General features: G+C 43.6%; 1 protein-coding gene across 9 annotated transcripts in view; it reads left to right on the top strand.

The window, feature by feature from the left end:
- The window catches only part of NCOA3 (nuclear receptor coactivator 3), a 182331-nt gene that overhangs the window by 116994 nt on the left and 44309 nt on the right, over positions 1 to 21028 (top strand). For all 9 annotated transcript variants that reach the window (XM_075901559.1, XM_075901554.1, XM_075901553.1 and 6 more), the window contains 2 exons: positions 14948 to 15074; positions 19567 to 19739. In XM_075901559.1, the coding sequence (XP_075757674.1) occupies positions 14986 to 15074; positions 19567 to 19739 (262 nt within the window). In that variant the 5' untranslated portion in view covers positions 14948 to 14985. The remainder of the gene's footprint in view (positions 1 to 14947; positions 15075 to 19566; positions 19740 to 21028) is intronic.

Here is a 21028-nt window from a genome sequence, read left to right as displayed (position 1 = left end):
TGAGTCCAGTTCCCTGTCCTCACAGCAAGACCCAGTACCATCAGACCATCCCTGATAGATGTTTACCTAAACTGCTCTTAAATATCTCCAGAGATGGAGATTCCACAACCTCCCTGGGCAATTTATTCCAATGTTTAACCACCCTGACAGGAAGTTTTTCCTAATGTCCAGACTAAACCTCCCTTGCTGCAATTTAAGACCATTGCTTCTTGTCCTATTCTCAGAGGCCAAGGAGAACATTTTTTCTCCCTCCTCCTTGTGACATCCTTTTAGATACCTGAAAACCTCTATCATGTCTCCTCTCGGTCTTCTCCTTTCCAAACTATTTCTCGCTTATCCACAACACTCATTATCCTATCAAATGAAGTAATGCCCAACATTCTTTCTCAGACTTATTGAAACAAAGAAGTCATTAAGCACCTTTGCCATTTCCAAATTTCCGGTTACTGTTTCGCCCTCCTCACTGAGCAATAGGCCTACCCTGTCCTTGGTCTTCCACTTTCTAATATATTTATGGAAAGTCTTTTTGTTACCCTTTCTGTCTCTAGCTAGTTTGAGCTTGTTTTGTGCCTTTGCCTTTCTAATCTTGCCCTTGCATACCTTCTTATTCGCTTATATTCATCATTTGTAATTTATCCTAGTTTCCACTTCTTATATGACTCCTTTTTATATCATGCAAGATCTTCCGGTTAAGCCGAAGTGGTCTTTTGCCATACTTTCTATCTTCCCTACACAGCGGAATAATTTGCTTTTTGGCCCTTAATAATGTCCTTTGAAAAACTACCTGCTCTCTTCAGTTATTTTTCCCTTTAGTCTTTCTTCCTATGGGACCTTACCTACCAGCTCTCCTAGTTTACTAAAATCTGTCTTCCTGATATCCATTGTCTCTATTTTGCTTTTCTCCCTTCTACCATTCCTTAGAATCATGAACTCTGTGATTTCATGATCACTTTCACCCAACCTGCCTTCCACTTTCAAATTCTCAACCACCTTTTCCCTATTTGTTGAGATCAAATCTAGAATAGCTTCCCCCAGTAGCTTTTTCAACTTTCTGAAATAAAAAGTTGTGTCTGATGCAGTCCAAGATCTTATTGGATAGTCTGTGCCCTTCTGTGTTAGTTTCCCATCAGATGTCTGGATAGTTGAAGTCCCCCATCACCACCAAATCCTGCGCTTAGGATGATTTTGTTAGTTGTTTAAAAAAAGCGTCATCCACCTCTTCTACCTGGGTAGGTGGTCTGTAGTAGACCCATAGCATGACATCACTCTTGGTTTTGTTGGTAGCTTAGTTTAGGGTTTAAAAAAAACACACCTAGAATACAATAGTTTTTTCTCCCAGTTTGTCCCCTCCCTGCAGTTAGATGTTCAGCACCATGCCCGGCTCACTGTGTTTTAAATGCTGCTCTACCTGCCAAGATTCTATCCCTGTCTCAGACAGGGATGCACAATGCGTCCATTGCTTTGTACAAGCACGTGCTTGTCAAAAATGCCCACATTGTGCAAAACTGAAATCGCAGGTATGATGGGACAAATGTTCATCTCAAGTTAATTCTGCTTGAAAAATCTCTCAGACCTGCCTCAGACCTGGGTCAGCAGCCCAAGGAGCAGAAACAATGTGGAGGCAAATAGCGAGCTTCATTCTTGCCTCAGGAGACGATGGCACTAGAGTGGCAGTCTCCCGTACGGCCGGTGCTGAGTTGGGCAGCGACACCATGCCTAAGTGCTTATGACTAGCACAGCTAGCAAAGCGGGATGCTTAAAACCCTGCTCTGAACCATCAGGCTGTAAGTTGCCTGCTTCATCAGCTGCAACAATATCCAGGACTGAATCAACCTTGCCAACACAGCATGAGAGTTCGGCGCCTACCATGTCACCCTGCACCAATTTCTCCACCACAGAGGCACCTAGTTCATCTAGTCTGCTCAGCACTAAGGCATAATACGATGCCTTAAATAGTACCAGTGCTTATTATTATGGCACCGTCAATGCCAGCTCAGCAATATACACAACATAGAGACTTACTGGTCTCTTCCATTAAATTCACCATTTCTTGGTCCTGATCATTCTCCCATTATGTTAACATCACAGATGACATTATCTCAAGAAAGGTTTTCATCCGAATCTGAAGATTACCTTTATGTGGGGTTCTCTCCAGAAAGCCCCCACACTGAATAGTCTATTTACGCTTCCAGGTCATGTTCTAATTATGCAAACATGCCTCCACGGTATGGCAATCCCTGGGTACCTCCACCTATGCCATATCTGCATTGGCAATATTTGAATAACTGGCAACCTCGCCAAAAACACCACCATGGCCAGAAACGACTTCTAGTGCAATATTTCCCTTCACTACGCTCCCCACCTACGAAGCAAGCACAGCAAGAGGACCCACCCAACCAAGTTGCGGATGTACTCTTGGAGTCAAACGAACCCTCTTCAGCAGAGGAAGCAGCTGTGCCTCCACCTTCAGCTATCTCAGATGACCTTGCACATTTTAAAGACCTCTTTAAACGTGTGGGTGCTGAATTTAAACATCCCCCTCTAGGAGGTCACCGAAAACCAACATGAATTAATGGACATATTATGCTCAATAATACTCTCTAAAATAGCACTACCAATTAATCCAGCAGTAACAGAACCTGCAAAGATGGTGGGCAAACCCTGGCATCAACCACTTGTACCTCCAAGAGAGCAGACAAGAAGTACTATGTTTTGCCCAAGGGCTGAGTTTCTTTTCACTCACCCACTACCTAACTCTCTCATAGTGGAAGTTGCATAACAGAAAACCAAGCAGCAACAATTCTGGCCTACCTCATTGGACTGTGATAGCAAGAGACTTGATTCATATGGATGTAAAGTTTACATATCTCCCACCTTACAATTTCGTTTTTCTAATTATGTTGCTTTATTATGTAAATATGGCTAGAGAAATTACACCAAACACAATGACTTTATTGTGGACATTCCTGAGGGAAAGACAGCATTTCAAAGCACTGATATCGGAGGGTCACATGGTTGCCAGACCAACCTTTCAGGCTGGGTTAGATACTGCTGATACGGCTGTATGATCTACAGCAACAGCAGTAGCTGTGAGAAGGGCTTCATGATTTAACTCCACTCCCTTTCTGAGAGAGATCCAATTTATGGTAGAAGATCTTCCATTTGACTGCCAGAAGCAGTTTGCAGCAAATACCAGCAAAATTCTGCATTCCATTAAGGATTCCAGAGCAATGCTTCGCTCTCTAGGGATCCACAACCTAGCACCTAGAAGGAGACAATACTGGTGTCAGCCATACTCTAGACCTTGATACCTTCCTTATACTCAATACAAGACCAACATCAGCAGAAGCAGAAACCAACAATAATGCCCTCCCTCTACCAACTCGCAGCAATCCAATAAGTAAATTTGAGCAGCAGGTGGAGGGTCATGAGAGCCCCTCATCTATTCCTAGTGTTGTGAGGTGAGAATATTCTCCAAAAGATTATTTCCCGAGAATTTTTCAGAATTTTCTAATTTTTCATTTCCTCTTGAAATAATATATTGTATTTAACATTCAGGGTGTTCTAAAAGTTGAAGAGCTTTCTTGATCATTCAAGATAGTTTGAGAACATTATAGAACGTTCCAGAATGTTATAGAACTCTCTAGAACATCCATGAGTCAGGAATTCTGACTGTTACGGAACTTTCTGGAAGCCTCACAAAAAGTATATAAAGAGGCAATAACACATTTATTCTCTTTTGTGAAAGGTGTAATTGTGTTTTCATCAGTATGAAAAGAAGAACTAAGCCTAAAAGTGATGTGTAGGATTATTTCCTTCATAAAACAGTTAAAGACAAAGTGTTATATGAATGTAAGTACTGCAAGACTGAATACATCAGAAATGTGACAAGGATTTATATCCCCACCGTCCACATCTAGTTCAGCCAACGTGTCTCACTCTGTAAGTCGGTACTTTGATTCTATGAATTAAACTGAAAACAAAGTTTTGGATTAATTTTTTGCACAAGCTATATTCTCATCGGGATCACCTCTTTCACTGGTTGAAAACGAAGATTGGATTACTTTCATGCAAGAATTAAGACCATCTTACAAGATGCCATCCAGGTACACGCTTTCTAACAAACTTTTGGAAGCTGAATATCAACGTGTTGATGCTCTTATAAAAACAAAAATTGCTGAAGCCTCTTCTTTTGCATTGCAGTGTGATGCTTGGAGCAGCATAAGAAATGAATCTGTTATAAATTTTATTATATCAACACCCCAACAAGTGTCTTACAAGACAGTGGCAACCGACGTTGAACGCCATACTGCTGAGTATATGGTATTCTGTATGGAAGAAATAATGACAGAAATAGGCATTGAAAAATTTGTTGCCATTGTCACTGATAATGCTGAAGCAATGGTTGAAATCCTTATCAATGCTCAACGAAAAATACGATCACATTGCTATGCACGTTTGTGCTGCTCATACACTAAATTTGTTAATTGGTGACATCAGTAACTTAAAATCTGTTCAAGAAACTGAACTACCAGTAAAACTATTGCTCATCAGTTGGTCATCCCACCTCCTATATGCGTTTCCCTCCATACCTCTGAACAGGATAGTCCACAAGGCAAGGAGAGACAAAGCACATCTAATTCTCATAGCTTCATCATGGCCTATCGACTATCATTTCCTTTTTCTAATGAGGATGTCCCACATGCCACCGATCCACTTCCCACACAGCCAGGATCTCCTTCTTCCCCCAGGACTTCTCGCCACCCATCCTAACTGCAACTCGTTATACCTGAAGGTGTGGCTCTTAGATGGTTCTCTGAGCTAGAACTGATTAGTTCACAACAAGTACAAATAATCTTTCTACACAGCAGGGTGCAGAGCACCCATAAGACTTACCTTAAAAAATTGAAGTTTCTCTTCGTGATGCGTACACTACCAGGTAATACCCTCAACATTCTCCTTACCTGTCACCTGGATTGTCTTCTGCATCTTAAAGAAGCAGGCCTTGTAATAAGTTCCATTAAAGTGTATCTCACGGCCATTACTTCTTTCCACCTTAAGATAGATGACTCATCCACTCACTAAGAGATTTTTGAAGGGCCTTCAAGCACGTTATCCTGATATATCACCCCACCAGCACAACTATGGGATCTCCATCTTGTACTGAACACTTTAACTCGGCCACCTTTAGAGCCAGTGGCCACCACCTCTCTTGTGCATTTATCCACGAAGACCATCTTTCTCTTAGTCATAACTTTGGCGAGTTGGGTGGGAGAGATCGCATCCTTGAGGGCGGATCCCCCATACGCCACCTTTTTTTAAAGACCAGGTCACTCTACATACCCACCCCAAATTCCTCTTTACAGTACACTCATGTTTTTTGAGACAAGTATCCCTGTGGGTGCTCCACAACCCCCTTTTTTGTCCCCTCTGCTTCAGAATTCTGGCTTCTTCACTGGCATCATTCTGGGGTAGAGAAGGTACGGGGGGGGGGGGGGCGGGAGCGGGGTGGCGCAAGGCTCTCGCAAGCATGATGCCTGCCATCTAGGAGGGCACGGCTGCAGACATGCAAATATGTGGCCCCAGGAACACTGCTCTAAAATCTCTGATCAGTGGTTCAGCGACGGCACATCAACCTAATGTGGAACACTCACGGGGATGCTTGTCTCAAAGAACGTCAGTTATTGTCAAAGTGAGTAACCGCCTCTTCTTGTAGCATTGAGACGGAGGACAAAAGTTTTCTTCCCACCTACCTCTAATTTGGAAAATTCTGGAAAAAGAATAATTGGAGATAACCTTTCTGGCTCTGAATTAGGTCTGTCATCTTTGATTGTAGTAAATAATGAGCTCTGCTGTGTCATATTTCTGGTGGACTAGATCTTCTGTCGTTTACAATCCTGTCCTTCAGCCTGGAACACTTTGGCCACATTGAAACAGAACAGATCTGTAACCAAAGATGGATTTTTTTTTCAGTGAGGTTATTGTTTGTATCAAATAGCGGAATGTGGTTGATGTCTCTCTCTTATCAGATTTAGAACTTTCTTCACTTCTTTGAGAAAGAAAGAGGTGAATATGTAATTCATCTTGGTTCACCATTCTTGGAATTTCATACAATTGTTTCATCCAAGTTGTGTCCTGATCTTGTTGGAGCAGAAACAGCATTGAGTTCTGAATTTTTTACCTACCTTCATGGTTATAAAAACCTTATGTTTGTCAATTTTGAAGTTTTATAACCAATTAGTCCATAAGGGTATGTCTACACTAGCCCCCTAGTTTGAACTAGGGAGGCTAATGTAGGCATTCGAAATTGCAAATGAAGCCCGGGATTTAAATATCCCAGGCTTTATTTGCATGTTCCCGTCTGGTCGCCATTTTGAATTCCACTAGCCCGAAGTACCTTCCCACGCTACACGAGGCAGTGAAACGGTAATTCGAACTAAGTCCTTAGTTCGAATTAACTGCTACTCCTCCTGGAATGGGGTGTAACAGTTATTTCGAACTAAGGACTTACTTCAAATAACCATTTCACTGCCGCGTGTTACTTCGGGTTAGTGGAATTTCAAAATGGCGACCGGCTGGGAACATGCAAATAAAGCCTGGGATATTTAAATTTTCAGATGAGCTTGAGTGTTTTGCCCATGAAAGCTCAGAATACTATGAATATTTTTATTAGTCTCTAAGGTGCCACAGGATTACTTATTTTTAAAGTTACAGATTAACAAGGCTACCGCTCTGAGTTTTGGTGGTGGTGGTGGTTGTTTTTTTGTAGTTATCCCTTCTCCCATCCTTCTTACATCTCTCCTCAGGAAGTGTCATTAGATTTTGTTGGTTTTATGTCCTTTATTCCTTTTCTTTGAAAGTCTCTCATTGGAAAGGCAGTGGGGAAATTTACTTCTATTCTGGTATTGATTGAGAGATTTTTTGCCCTCCTTGTTGCTTTGATGTAGAGCCATAATGCTGACGATTGACTGGTTTGGGGCAGGATAAGAAAAGGAAACAGCATTACAAGGAAGCAGTTTTCAGTTCAGTAACAAATAAAGACTTGGGGTGAAATGCTTGGATCCATTCAAGTCATTGTAAATTTTCATTCATAGGGTTCCTGTATTTGAAGAGCGTAGTCAAAACAAATAAGATTAATGAACAACGCATTGGTTCTTATGGTCTGTAGTACTTAAATAGAACTCTCAGAAGTTTCAACTGTAACAGGGCTCATGCAAGTGCTTTAAAAATAGCTGTTTAGATGGCACTATGAAGCGGCGGCTCAGATTCTGAAACTGGGTTGTATGTGAACTATAACTTTAAAGCATTGTCTCTTTTTAGAGTGCAAGCACAAACCCCACTACCCTGAGTCTGTCAACACAGGCTGGCAGGCTCACTTCCTTGGGTTGTGAAGACATGTCCTTATAGGGATGTTAAAAAGCATTTATTTAGGTAAACATTTAACAGCCGAAAATGTCAGTGGTTACATATTTACACATAGGGGAGGCATCTCCATGGGAGCTGGTGCGCATGGAGAGCTGGCTTTTAAGCCAGGTCCCATGCATACTGGCTCCCACGGAGCTGCCTGTCCCCCCTCACCCGGCACTGCTGCCTCTCCTATGGTATTATCCAGACCATACTGTGTGGTCATGAACTACTATACTGATTGTATTTTGTTAGCCGGTGTATGATGATGCTCTGAGAACTCAAAAGAGACTACACTTCGTTATGCTACAGAAGTGATTCAGTCATAGAAGCTTTAAATCAGAGAAATCTGAGGCGCACAAAACTGCAGAGATTGAAACTGTCTTTTGCAAAAGTTAGTGAAATGACACCACTTCTTTAAGCAGACTTTGGTTTGACCTTTGCTGGAAGAGAAATATGCCAGAGAGTAGAGCCAATCCAAAGAAAGTAATAGCTCTTGACATGTTGAGGTAGATGTTTTTATTTGCCCTCGAAGCCAGAAGTAGGATCCCATGAAAGCAACTTTGGTTGCAATACAAAACATGAAATATTGGCTTTAATAGTTCAAGACCTGTTAAATGGTACTTGAATAAAATAATTGAATTAGAGGTCTGACGTTGCAGGATAAAATTTGAAAGAGACACAAAGATTTCACTGTACTGTTTCCATTAAATCACCCCATTTTAGTGCTTCTCTCCTCCACCCTCTGACTCTTTCCATTTAAAAGTTTCCTTTGCAGAGCAGAAATGTGAGAATACCCAAAGGATGCACAGAAACCTGTTGTTGGTGGATAGAAATTAACTATTAAACATTTGGTTTGATCATATATGCTAATTCTCTTTGAAGTGACTGTGCAAATATGCATTCCACTGCTGGTGTTCATGTGCTCAGTGCATTTGAGTCAGACTTTAACCTGCAGTTCCACTACTAGGTGATACGTGTGCCCCCAGTGCTGTCAAACAAAGTTATAAAAGGGATGTGGTGGCTCCCTCCTCTCATGGCCTGTGGTGAAAGTTGAAGTTGCCTGTAGTGTTTGCTTTGGATAGCCAGAGTTCAGACCTTTAGTGCATGTAGTTCAAATATAGTTATAGTTATGATTTAGTTCGAGTAGATTTAGCTGTGCATTCCATGTGGGTGTGTGCATGCACCAGAGCCAGAGAACTTCTGTTTTTCAGTACCCAGGGGGTAGCACTCATGTCTTATGACCATATCTCTTCCCTTGGATGTATGATGGTAGCATGACACTAATCCCCCTCAGTTCCTTCTCCCTACCCCTGGCTAGAGTCAGAGCTCTGTGTGGTGTCATTACATCACACTTCTGCTCTGTTTTCTGAGAACTTTCTAGTATATCATAGCAGTAATACTTTAGGTTTGGTATGTATTGGATGCCCTGTGTGGTGTCTTCACCAGGATTCAAGCATTGTCCATTGATATGGCAGCCATCCCCAAGAGCAGTCCTTACACAAGGTGCTTCTTGTGTCTTAGGGACACATTAAGGAGAGGTGCTCTGTGTGAAAGTCCTTCCCCAACAGGACTCAGGTGGAAAGAGACTTGGGATTGGAGCAGGTCTTGAGGGTACTTTTGGCACCAAAGCCCTCTGATCAGCAGCTGACAGACTTTGGACATCCAGCAAGTGATGCCATCCTGTGCTTGGACTCTAGGTGGTGTTCACCCTTCTCTGGTGTAATGATCAATAGGTCCCATAAAATGAGTCTGGATCAATCAAGGTCTTGGAGTGACTCCTCTTCCTCGTCTAGGAATTCTGACTGCCAACATTCTTTCTCTGGCATGTTGGATGGCGCAGGTCTGTCCAATCACTGTTCAGTGCCCCTCGTTGAGAGCAATGAGGGCCCATACTGTCAACTCCGGTATCCCTGTGGGGGCTCTGCTCAGTTATTTGATGCATCCTGCCACCAGCAATCTGAGCTTTTTAGCCTAGCAGTGCTTTCCAGTGTTGCGCATGTGCAGCACTGTCTCACGCAGTTTTTCCCCCCTTAGCTGCGCGTGCAGCATGAGTCACCCTCAATTCCTTTTCTACCATCCTCAGCAGAAAACAGTTTCCAGCAGTGCTCTCCTCAGCTGGGGAAAAAAAAAGATAAAAATAGTTTAGTAGTTTATTTAGTATACCGTTAGTAGTGTGTGCCAGTTACTGTTAAAAAAACAAAAAAGTTAATCCCCCGTTTTCCTCCCCTCATTTTGTTTCCCGCTCTAAGTTCTTCATCCCAGGCAGCATTATTCCTGGCTCCCCTGGCTTTCAAAAAATTGCGACTCAATGATTCAATGCCCACCTTAGATGGGCACACATAGTGTATAAAGTGCTTAGGCAATGGCCATGTGGTGCAGAAGTGCCCACATTGTCAAAGTATGACTGACAAGGTTAGGAAGGGACCAGGGGATGAAGCTCAAACTTGCTCTGGCAGAAATCTCTTAAATCTCCAGAAGCCAAGAATGCAGCCCCCTCGGAACCTGTAACACCAAGAAGAAGGGCTTATTGCCCATATGGGCTTCCCATAAGTCCTGGGCCCCTCTGCAACTATTCTAACATGCACTTCAGCAAAATCTCCCCTACAGAAGGTTCAGTACTCTCCATTTCACCCTCCATCCTCATCATCAGTGATGACTCAGATTGGTTCAGCAGAGGAGGACAATGACATACCTCAGTCAGACTCAGCTAGTGTCCTTTCAAGCAATCCTCGTCTCCACAGACAAAGTGGTGTTTCCATCGCCATCTTCTCCAGCAGATGACCTGCAACCATTTCAGGAGTTATTCAAAAGGGTAGTGCAGTCACAAGACATACCCTTACAAGAGATGCAGGAAAACCATCACAACTTATTAACAATTTTGCAGCCTTCCACATCTTCTAAGATTGCACTACCAGTAAATGAGGCCATCCTGGAGCTCTCAGAAGCCAAATGGCAAACACTGTTCTCTATTTCACCCACCAACCGTAGAGTTGACAGAAGATATTTTGTCCCACCGAAGGACATGGATTTTCTGTTTTCTCATCCGCAGCCAAACTGTTTGGTTGTTGGATTCTGTCTGCCACAGATCTAGACAACTACATTATAAGTCAACTCATGTACCAGTATAGTGTGGCCCTGAATCCAGGCAAATGCTCTGCAGGGGACACATTCACCATACCACGGACAGCTCCTCTTCCATACGTATTCCCTCTGATTCCCCTGATATCCAGGGTACTCTGCAGGACACAAGAGGACTGAACAAAGGTCATCCTAATAACACTATATTGGCCAAGACAACATTAGTTTCCGTACCTCCATTACCTGTCAATTGCCAAACCCATTCAACTCCCCGTCACTCCTTAGTCATTAACTCAACACAGTGGGCAAACGTCACCCAAACCCTCAGAATCTGAGGCTTACCGCTGGGCTTCTCTTTGGTTCCAGAATGATGAACTTACCTGCTCCCAGAGCGTAAAACAGATCCTCAGCAGTCAATGCCCTTCCACAAGGTATTCCTATCAAAACAAATGGAAGAGGTTTCAGGAATGGTGCAGTGAACGCAATCTACAACCACAGACCTTCCCAATACGTACCGTAGTGGAATACTTAATGGACTTCAGTGACATCAATTCCATAAGAGTCCATCTGTGAGCCATCACCATTTTCCACAAGCTGGTGAGCGACATTTCAGTGTTTGCTCATGCCATCGCTAAGCGGTTCCCAGCTAGTCTATCAAAACACGATCCCACATGCATTCACTTGTCCCACCTTGGGACTTGAATCTTGTGTTAAACTCCTTAAAAAGACCTCCCTTTGAACACTTAGCAACAGCCTCAATGCAGCACATGGTCATAAGTGTCTTTCCTTGTCACAATAGCATCAGCATGAAGAGTAAGTGAAATCTCAGCCCTTATGGTGGACCCACCATATACACTCTTAACTAACGATAAGATTATTCTCAGACCCCATCTGAACTGCGCGTGCCACCCAAGCACTGGCTGCATCTACGGCCTTTCAACATAATGTCCTGCTAGCCGACATCTACAGGGTAGCTATGGTCTTCCACATACACTTTTGCACAAAATTACGCATTAGTGAAAGGACCAGTACCTACCATCTCCCATGGGCAATGCCATCCTTGCCTCTGCTGGTAGATGACTTGAAAGTCCCACCTCCACAATGGGGAGTACTGTTTTTTACTCAGCTGAGTGGGATACCCATAGGGGCACCATTCGAAGGAGAAGAAATTACTCATCTTGTGCAGTAATGATGGCTCTTCAAGATGTGTGTCCCTGTGGGTGCTCCACTACCCTCCCTTCCTCCACTCTACTTTGTAGTCTGTTACAGGATTTCCAGTAGAAAAGGAATGGTGGGAGACTCATGCCATGCACACAGCTAATGGACAAAAACAGTGCAAGATGGCTGCTGCACATGGGGAGGCACTGGTAGACTAAAAATCTCCCATTGCTGGCATGAGGATGCACCAGCACCTGAGTGGAGCACCCAGAGGGGGGACACATCTTGAAGAGCCATCGTTACTGCATAAGGTAACTTCTTCGTCTCTTTACGTTTAACCAGTTTACTGATTAAACAGGATTTTACAACCCTATTCCCATGCTATTTTGCATGCTTTGAGAATATATGCTCTGACCATAAAGAGATGCCACTATAGCAGTCACTAGTCACAACAGCAATACCATTTGCACCATTTGTTCAAAGAATTCTCCCATTTTGACACTCTTGTGTCCAGGACAATAATTCAGTGGTAACTGCTCTCCACCATTCCCTAATTCAGGGACAGGCTCAGTCTCAATCACTATGGATAGCTGGGCCCTAAGTACCATCAGTATGGGTTATGCCATATAGTTCCTCTTCCCCATCCCTTTCACATCCCTTTTTAGGAACACCTCTCATTAAATTTGTCATCGCTGGCCAGGACTACCAGTACATTGAATTCCCTTTTGGCTTGTCTTCTGTGCCTTTTGGTTTTTAGCAGTTGTAGGATTATAGTAACAGTATACTTGAGAGAATGGAATTCATGTCTTCCTGTATCTGGATGCTTGGTTACTGAGTGTCAGGCACTGAGAGGAAATCTTCTCATTTACAACCTACTCAATTGTTTGTTTCATTCTGACCAGTGGAAAGTCCAACATTAGTTCCAATTCAAAGAATTGAGTTCACTTGGGCCATGATAGGATTCTCAGAGTTCAAGTATATTTTTACAAATCAGCTGCAGTCTTAATCTTCAACCACAGCCTGAGGTTGCTAGGCCATATGGCTGCATATGCACAGATAGTGCCCTGTATCCTCTTCAGATGTGTGATTGGCCTTCACCAGCCAGGATTATAGGCACCCGTGCCTCATTAATAGGTTGAGGGAGACCATCGGGACTTCCTGAAAGTTCAAGGCCTGTGGTCAGAATGAGAGGTTTCTGTGTATAATAATGTCCTGGAGCTTTTTACCATTTATGGTACCTCTCAGGCCTTTCAGAATCTTATCAGGCTCAGCACTTCTCATACTCACTTTACCATCATGTTATGTGGAGCATATACCAATGTGCTTATCAGGAGGCAGTCATGCTCTGGAAGATTTACATTGGGGAAAATGTTCCCCCACCCATTGCCTATCACTTACCTGGGACCCACAGCCTCAGCTGGAATTTCTCCCTGACTTCAGTCATCTCTGAAGCCTAGCATCCTTTGCTTATCTTTGAAGTTTGGGGCATCCTGACAATTAACCTGTTAGTCATGAGAGAAAACAAAAAATGTCAGCTATTCTGCTACTGAGGAGGTCTCAGTCCAGGCTAGAGATGTAAGAGAGTAGTCTGTTATTTGACTACTTGCATTCTCCCCCTTGCTTGCTGCCTCGATATCAGAGGCAGCAAAGGTGGGGAAGCAGGTGCCAGTGCTAGTGGGAGCCAGATTAAAAGATGGTTCCCCCCACCACTGTCTTCTGTCCCCCCACCTCTGTCAGAGGTAGTGGGGAGGGGCAAGAGAGGCTGTTCTGTCAGCAGCCCCTTGCCCTGGGGGGTCCCAACTTCCTGCTGGTACCCTCTCTGGAAAGAGGTTGTTGTAGCAAAGCAGCCTCTGTCGGGGGGGGGGGGGGGTTCCACTTCCCACTGGGACCCTTTGCAGACAGAGGCTGCTGCCGCAAAGCATCCCCTGGCCAGGGCTGCTATTAGCTGGGCAGGCAGCCCTGCTCAGTCCTGGTTTGCCTCGGGACCAAACCCCACTGCAACTTTGCAATTTAAAAGGAAGTAGGATCCAGGTAGCTTGCCTCCTGGCTCCTACTGTGTTTTGAATTTTAAGAGCTACAGCAGGATTTGGTCCCTGAGCTGATGTGAGCAGGGGCTGAACTGCGCTGCCTACCTCTATCAAGAAGTCGATAAAAATTCTGTCAACTGCTTGATTACTATAATAACCTTAATTTAACATCCCTAGTCCAGGCTCCTTGAACAGTGCCTTCCACCTGAGCTTCTGGAATCAGCACTGTTATATGCCTTTCCACCCAATTCTGATAATCATGCAGGTCATTCTCAAGCTGAAACTGGATCATGCCAAGCTCATTCTTATTATGCAGTGTGGATGTTTCGTGGCTAGATGAAAAGGAGAGGAATAATGTTCAGAGGAAGTCCAGCAAGGCTTGCTTAGCTGTAGGAAGCTATCTACCATGGCAGCCAGATCAGCCTAATGGAAGCAATTCCCAACCTAATGATGGTCAGCTTGGGGCATTTGAACAAACCCCCCTTGCTGTTTACAGGACATCTTGGAGTACCCGTTACACCTTCAGTCTTCTGCTCTTACGTTTAGATCATCAAGAGTCCTTCTGGTAGCACTTTTGGCATTTCATCCATAGGAAAGTGTTTGGTTTTTTTTTCCATACTCCATGGCAGTGAGGTTCTTGAAAGAAGTCAGTGAGCTCCATCCACCAGTTAAGTGCCTGTTTCATTGTGGGACCTTAATACTTTTTTAATAACTCTTATGAGATCTCCGTTTGAGCCTCTGACAACTTCTTTCCACCCTTCTGTATGACAGAACTGCCGCCTTGGTGGTGATAAAGTTTGCAAGTAGAGTATGTAAGTTACAGACTTTGAGGGCAGAGCCCTTTACATCCAAGACTAAGTAACATATGGAGAACTTGGGCATTTCCTTGTGGGTCCTGCACAAGGTTCCATCAAAACTGGGTAGCAACATGTCCCCACAGCTGTATAACGAGCCCCACCCAGCCAGGGGTGCAGGGCTGCCACACACAAAAGTGGTTGGCTGGGAGAGGAGTACTTCTCCCTCAGCTGGTAGGGAGAGGATGTAGTAGTAGTGGGTGTAGAGCAGTATGTGCTAATTGGTAGTTACATATTGGTCCCAGAAATATACTGGGGTGACTAAAATTGTGCAAAGTTGCTGTAAATTATGACTTAGTGCTTATCTAGATAGTCTCACCATCCAGTGGATAAAGAGTATTGTAATAAAGTTTATTTTAATTGTTTGAAAGACTATTTAAAGAGAGGATAATCAGTTTGTGGTTTTTTTTTTAAACACTTCAGTTGCTGGTGTACACTCAGTTGGCTGTTTCTCAATCAAGATGAGTGGATTAGGAGAAAATTCCTTGGACAGCTTGACCAATGAATCAAGGAAACGCAAGCCATTGCCCTGTGATGCCCAAGGACCCGGGTACAGTATACACATTCTCCTCAGTTTTTTTTATTAGGTTTTTTCATAATAAAGCTATAAATAGTGCAGTGTGTTTTTGTGTTTTTTGTGGTGTTTTTGTTTATAGGCTTTGGGAGGGCTATCAAATTATTTAAAAAATGAATTGTGATTAATCACATTATTAAACTGAGTGCCATTTATTTAAATAGTTTGGATGTTTTCTACATTTTCAAATATAGTAAACTTCCGATAATCCGGCACCTTTAGGACCCAGGGGGTGCTGGATTATCAGATATGCTGGACTATTGAAAGGGAGGCTATGAGGGGTCTGGGGTGGGGTCGATAGTCCGGCTCTGCCCCAGGTGTCCCCGATTCAGCCGCTGCTGGTCAGTTTCGGCAGCGGCTCAATCGGGGATGCCTGGGGCAGAGCAGCTGGGGTGCTGCCGAGTTGGTCCGGTTGCGCAGCCCCTCGGCACTGTGAGACCAACCCAGCAGCACCCTAGCTGCTCCTGGGGATGCCTGGGACAGAGCAGCTGGGGTGCTGCCAGGTTGGTCCCACAGCACCACGGGGTGGTGCTACGGGACCAACCCGGCAGAACCCCAGCTGCTCTTGGGGACACCTGGGACAGAGCAGCTGGGGTGCTGCCGGGTTGGTCCCGCAGCCCCGAGGGGCAGCACTACGGGACCAACCCGGCAGAACTCCAGCTGCTCTGCCTATGGCTTCCCCGATTCAGCTGCTGGTCAGTTTCAGCAGTGGCTGAATCGGGGAAGCCAGGCGCAGAGCAGCTCCAATTGTCCCGCAGCCAGAGCACTTCTGGGTTCCTGATGGTGCCAAAACATCAGGAATGCCGGAGCATTGGATGCCGGACCAATGGAGTTTTACTGTATATTGATTTCAGTTACAACAAAGAATACAAAATGTATAGTGCTCACTATATATTTATTTTTGGTTAGAAGCATTTGCCCTGTAAAAACATCATGTAGCCTGCTTTTCGTTTACAATGTTATCTGAAAGAGAGAATAGGCATTGGTATAGCACAGTTATAGCTGGTGTTGCAAGATATTTACCTGCCAGATGTACTGAGGATTCAGATGTCCCTTCATTGCTTCAACTACTATTCCTATGGACACGTGTCCATGCTGATAGTGGGTTCTCCTCAATAACAATCCAAAGCAAAACAGACCAATACATTAATTTTCATCGTCTGAGACAGATGCCACAAACAGATGGTTGATTTTGGTTTTTGATTGTTTGGGGTCTGTAGTTGCTGCAGCAGAGTGTTGCTCTTCAAGACTTCTAAAAGCTTGCTCCACCCTCATCTCAGATTTTGGATGGAACTTCAGATTCTTAAATTTTAGGGCAAGTACTGTAACTATTTTTACATAATCTTACATTTGTACCTTCGTTCCGTTTTGTTAAATGATGTGTGAAAATGTTCTTACAATGAACATGTATTGGTTCATCGTCCGAGACTGTGATAATATGAAATACATGACCGAATGTGGGTAAAGCAGATCAGGAAATTTACAGTTCTCTCCCAAGCAATTCAGTCACAAATTCAATTAATGCATTATTTCTAATGAGCATCATCAGCATGGAAGCCTGTCCTCTGGAATGTTGGTGAAGTATGCTAGACATTTGTATGTCCCTTCATATCTCGCATGTACATATCTTGCAATCCAGCTACATAAGTACAAGAAATAGGACTGGCTGGACTTGTAGGCACTAAAGTTTTAAATTGTTTTTTAGTGAGGTTATCTAACAAAAAGAATCTACATTTGGAAGTTATGCTTTCATGATAAAAAGATTGCACTACAGGATTTGTGAATTGAGGTGAATTGAAAAATACTCTTTTGTTTATCACTTTTATAGTGAAAATATTTGTAATAAATAATATAAAGTGAGCACTGTATACTGTTTTATATTATATTTTCTATTATGTAGCACTGATTATTCGCAGTTAGTTTTTAAAATTGATTAATTTATTTGAGTTAATTGTGAGAGTTAATTCGGATTAATCAACAGGCTTAGTTTTAGTTGAAATGAATATTAACAAAATTTTGCTAATTATTTATATTTAAGTCCATCCACCCTTGCCCTTGGGCAAGGAATTCTGACTGTCCCCTATAACTCCTTCTGCCAAGGTGCTCTGAGTACCTCATGTCCTCTTGCCTTGCCCCCCCATGCTACTGACTCCTTTTCACCCCCCTCTTTTATTAGGGGGCTTTTGTGTGCCCACATCCTTCCCCCATGGCAGGGGCTCTGTATGGACTGTATTTTCCTCCCATACGTGGGTCTCTATGCTCAGTCCCATACCAAAATCCTGTATTGTTTTGCCCATGCAAGGTTCTCTGCATGCCTCCTCCCTTTCCCCCATGGTAGGGTTTTGTAGTCCTGCGTCTTCATACCCATCGCCCCCAGAAATCCCTGCAGCTTGGTATACGCACCAAGTCCCCATCTCCCCTTCCTTGTATCTAGGACCATCCCAAATTCACAGCCATGAAAAATGCATCCAAAATTGTGAAATTTGATCTTCCCTGTATGAAATTTGGTCTTTTGTGAGCTTTGATCCTATTCTATATAGATTTCACTGGGAAGTCCAGCATTGCTCAAACTGGAAGTCGAGTTTTGTGGTGGGGTTACAAAGTTATTTTTTGTCATCCTTTCTTTTGTGCTTCCTTCAGAGCTGGATGGCTGGAAGGCAGAGGCTGCTGACTAAGGGCCCAACTCTGAAGGCAGCAATGCAGAAACAAGGGTAGAAATACCATCCTAGGCCATCCTTCCTTTTGCAGTACTGCTGGCAGCAGCTCTTACTTGAGACTTAGGCTTCTGTCTAGTAGCCACCGTTCTTTGGCTGCACAGTTCAGAAGGTAGCACAGAAGTAAGGGTGGCAATACCACGATTCCCCTAAAATAACCTTGCACATGCGCGCACACGCGCACGCGCACACACAGTTTTCTTTTGGCTTAGGTTCCTTTTAATTATAACTCTGTGACTTTTCAGATTTAAATAGCTGAAATCATGACATTTATAGTTAAAAAAAAATCTTATGATCGTGAAATTGACTAAAAAGGAGCATGAATTTTTCAGGTCCTTACTCATGTCCACTCGTTCCTCTCTAAGAACAATGAGAAGTCCTGTGGCACCTTATAGACTAACAGATTTATTGGCGCATAAGCTTTCGTGGGCAAAGACCCACTTCATCAGATGTATGTAGTGGAAATTCCTGCTGGAATTTGCATTACATGCATCTGATGAAGTGGGTCTTTGCCCACGAAAGCTTATGCTCCACAAAATCTGTTAGTCTATAAGGTGCCACAGGACTTCTCGTTTTTCTTGCAGATTCAGACTAACATGGCTACCACTCTGATACTGGTTCCTCTCCAGGTTGCTAAGATTTTCCCATTTTCCTCTTTCCTCCTGCGTTCCAGGATTGCTACTTTGCCCTCCCCATCGTCATTACCTACAGACACCACACCCAGACGTCTAGGGCCTCCCTGCTTTTTGTAAGGACTTAGTTCTGAGAGTATCCAAACTATAGTCTGTCTTTCTACAGCAAGTTAAGATGCTATCACTAGTATGCATGGACAGCCACAGGAGGCAGCAGAGAAGTTCTTTTGCCTGCACCACCAGTCAGTCTAGGAGCCCTGATTTTGCTGTGAAACCAGTTTTACTGGTGTTCTGATGTACCTTAAAATCAATAGATTTATGCCCACTGCTGTCTAGAACATTTCCTGAAATTCTGGAATTAATGGGTGTGACATTCCATACACATTGTGTTACTGACAGAGAAATGTCATTGAATTAGATGTTAAACTTTGGGTACGTCTAGACTACATGCCTCTGTCGCCAGAGGCATGTAGATTAGGCTACCAGACATAGTAAAATGAAGCGGCGATTTAAATAATGGCCGCTTCATTTAAATTTACATGGCTGCTGCGCTGAGCCGACAAACAGCTGCTCAGCTGTTTGTCGGCTCAGCGCGATAGTCTGGGCGCGCGGGTGGCGACATCAAAGGTATTTGTCGACCACCCAGGTAAACCTCATCCCAGGAGGTAAACCTCATCCCATGGCGCGGCAGCCATGTAAATTTAAATGAAGCGGCGATTATTTAATTCGCCGCTTCATTTTCCTATGCCTGGTAGCCTAATCTACATGCCTCTGGCGACAAAGGCATGTAGTCTAGCCGTACCCTTTGTTTATAGCTTTTTGGCTGAGCAAAACACCGCTGCAGCTTTTCCCACCTTAAAATGCCTTTATAATACAAATACACTAGCTTTGTATTTGTCATTTGGAATTTTCATTACATTCACTTAGAGAAAATATTCACAACAATTATTTTTGGCTTACATTCCTTTTTATGGTTCTGTTTAAACCCACAGGTGTGTAAATTGACTAGATGAATGTCTGCTAGTTAAACTTAAGTATCTGAAGTGCATCAGAGATGACAGTGTGATCATAGTTATTGTTTGTTGAAATTTATGTACATTAAATGCTGTTTTTTGTTTCTAGTCTCACATGCAGTGGTGAGAAACGCCGACGTGAGCAGGAAAGCAAATATATTGAGGAACTAGCTGAGTTGATATCTGCTAATCTGAGTGACATTGACAATTTCAATGTCAAACCAGATAAATGTGCAATTTTAAAGGAAACTGTAAGACAGATCCGGCAGATAAAGGAACAAGGTAAGGATTTCTCGCTCCAATTGTAAGGAAGAATATTTATTTTTATATCAAGAAGCAGCTTCTATCCAAAACAATAGTTGTTGAGACAATACAATGGAATTTTCATGTCTCAGACCCTGATTTAGGAAAGCACTTCAGCACATAGTTAAATCCATCCCTGTTCCAGGCTTATTTGCTATTCAGCAATTGGTACATGCTGAATTTTAAGCATGTGGTTGGTGCAGTAACCAGACTTTTTGGCCCATGGCCCAGGTGGCTCAGTGCCAACTTTTCCATGGACCACTAGTTGCCAATGGAAATTCGCCGTTAATTACATAATTAACTCGAGCCATTTTGCTACTGCTGCAGCTAGGGAAAACAGTTTGGATACTTCTAGACTTACTTTCACTTTCAAAAGAAGATATGCAAATTTTGTGGTAACTTGCATATCTTTTTCCGATTGCTTTTTCGAAAGAGTTTTTTCCGAAAAAGCAAGCAGTTTAGATGTGGTTCTTGCGGGGGGGAAAAAAACCCTTTTTTTGAAAAAACCTGTAAACCTCAATTTTTGACAGATTAAGATTTTTTCAAAAAAGAGACTGGAAGAAGACATGCTAATTACCACCAAATTTGCATATCTTCTTTCGAAAGTAAAAGTAAGTATAGACGTACCCTTTAATTTAACCAGTAATAAATAATAATTTAAATTATTAAACGAATTAAGCACTTAACTTTCTCATGTTATTTTATCAAACTTCATTTTAGATTTACTGTTCTGGGATTCCAAGGTTAGTGGATTTTGTGGACTCCCTTTGGCTCTGCGGTTGGGACAGAAATGGCGGGGGGGGGGGGGGGGGAAGGTTCAGTGTGTGAGACAGGGCTGCCAGTGAGAGAAATGGGGGGTGCAGGATCTTGGTGCGAGGCAGGGTGCAGAACAGGGTGAGGATGCAATGTTTGGATGGGAGGTGGGGTGCAGGAGCAGTCTGGGAGTACGGTGTCTGGCCAGGAGGAATGAGCAAGGGAAGGTGTGGTGTGTTGCCAGGAGGGAGAGGTGCAGGAGCAAGGGAGGGTGCAGGAACGGGCTAGGAGTAGGGTGTGTCTGGCCAGGTGGAGGGTGTAGGGTGCAGGAGCAAGGTAAGATGCAGGAATAGGCTGGAGGTGTAGGGTGTCTGGCCAGCGAAGAGGGTGCAGGAGCAGGCTTGGGGTGCTGGGTCTTGGTGGGGGAGGAGCGTGTGAGGGGGTTGGGGTAGTGGGAGTCTGGGCATGAGGGGGTTGGGGGCACTTACTTGCTTTCGTGCCCTGCGCCGCTCCCA

This window comes from Pelodiscus sinensis, chromosome 18 (genome assembly GCF_049634645.1).
Source record: "Pelodiscus sinensis isolate JC-2024 chromosome 18, ASM4963464v1, whole genome shotgun sequence".
Classification (NCBI taxonomy): Eukaryota; Metazoa; Chordata; order Testudines; family Trionychidae; genus Pelodiscus; species Pelodiscus sinensis.
Note: the sequence above shows the minus strand (reverse complement) of the source record. Positions and strands in the feature narration are given on the sequence as shown.